The sequence below is a fragment of the Apis dorsata genome, unplaced genomic scaffold, assembly GCF_000469605.1.
Source record: "Apis dorsata unplaced genomic scaffold, Apis dorsata 1.3 scaffold_50013, whole genome shotgun sequence".
In the NCBI taxonomy this organism is placed as follows: Eukaryota; Metazoa; Arthropoda; class Insecta; order Hymenoptera; family Apidae; genus Apis; species Apis dorsata.
Window position 1 is genome coordinate 1 of NW_006265971.1, and position 293 is coordinate 293.

The window sequence follows — 293 nt, forward strand, 5'->3', positions numbered from 1 at the left end:
AATAGGAGTTGTTTCCGTTGTTATAGTAGTAACTGGAGTGGTCACTGTTGTGAGAATTGTAGTCTTAGTTGTGGTTTCTGTTGTTAATGTAATAATGAAAGGCGTTTCCGTAGTGATGTTAACTTCTATTATTGGTGTAGTCACTGTAGTAGTGGTAGTGGGAGTTATTTCCGTCGTTTCTGTTGTTTGTGTTGTTACAGTAGTTATAGGAGTAGTCACTGTTGTAACAATTTCAGTTGTGGTTTCCGTTGTTAAAATAATAATGAACGGTGTTTCTGTAGTGGTAGTTGTAA

At 36.2% G+C, this 293-nt stretch overlaps 1 protein-coding gene across 1 annotated transcript; it reads right to left on the minus strand.

The window, feature by feature from the left end:
- Positions 1 to 3: 3 nt before the first annotated feature.
- LOC116186713 (integumentary mucin C.1-like) lies at positions 4 to 288 on the minus strand (the record flags this gene model as incomplete). Its single annotated transcript, XM_031514887.1, has 1 exon — positions 4 to 288. A coding segment is annotated over one exon (285 nt), but the record flags the coding sequence as incomplete, so codon positions are not given.
- Positions 289 to 293: the final 5 nt, after the last annotated feature.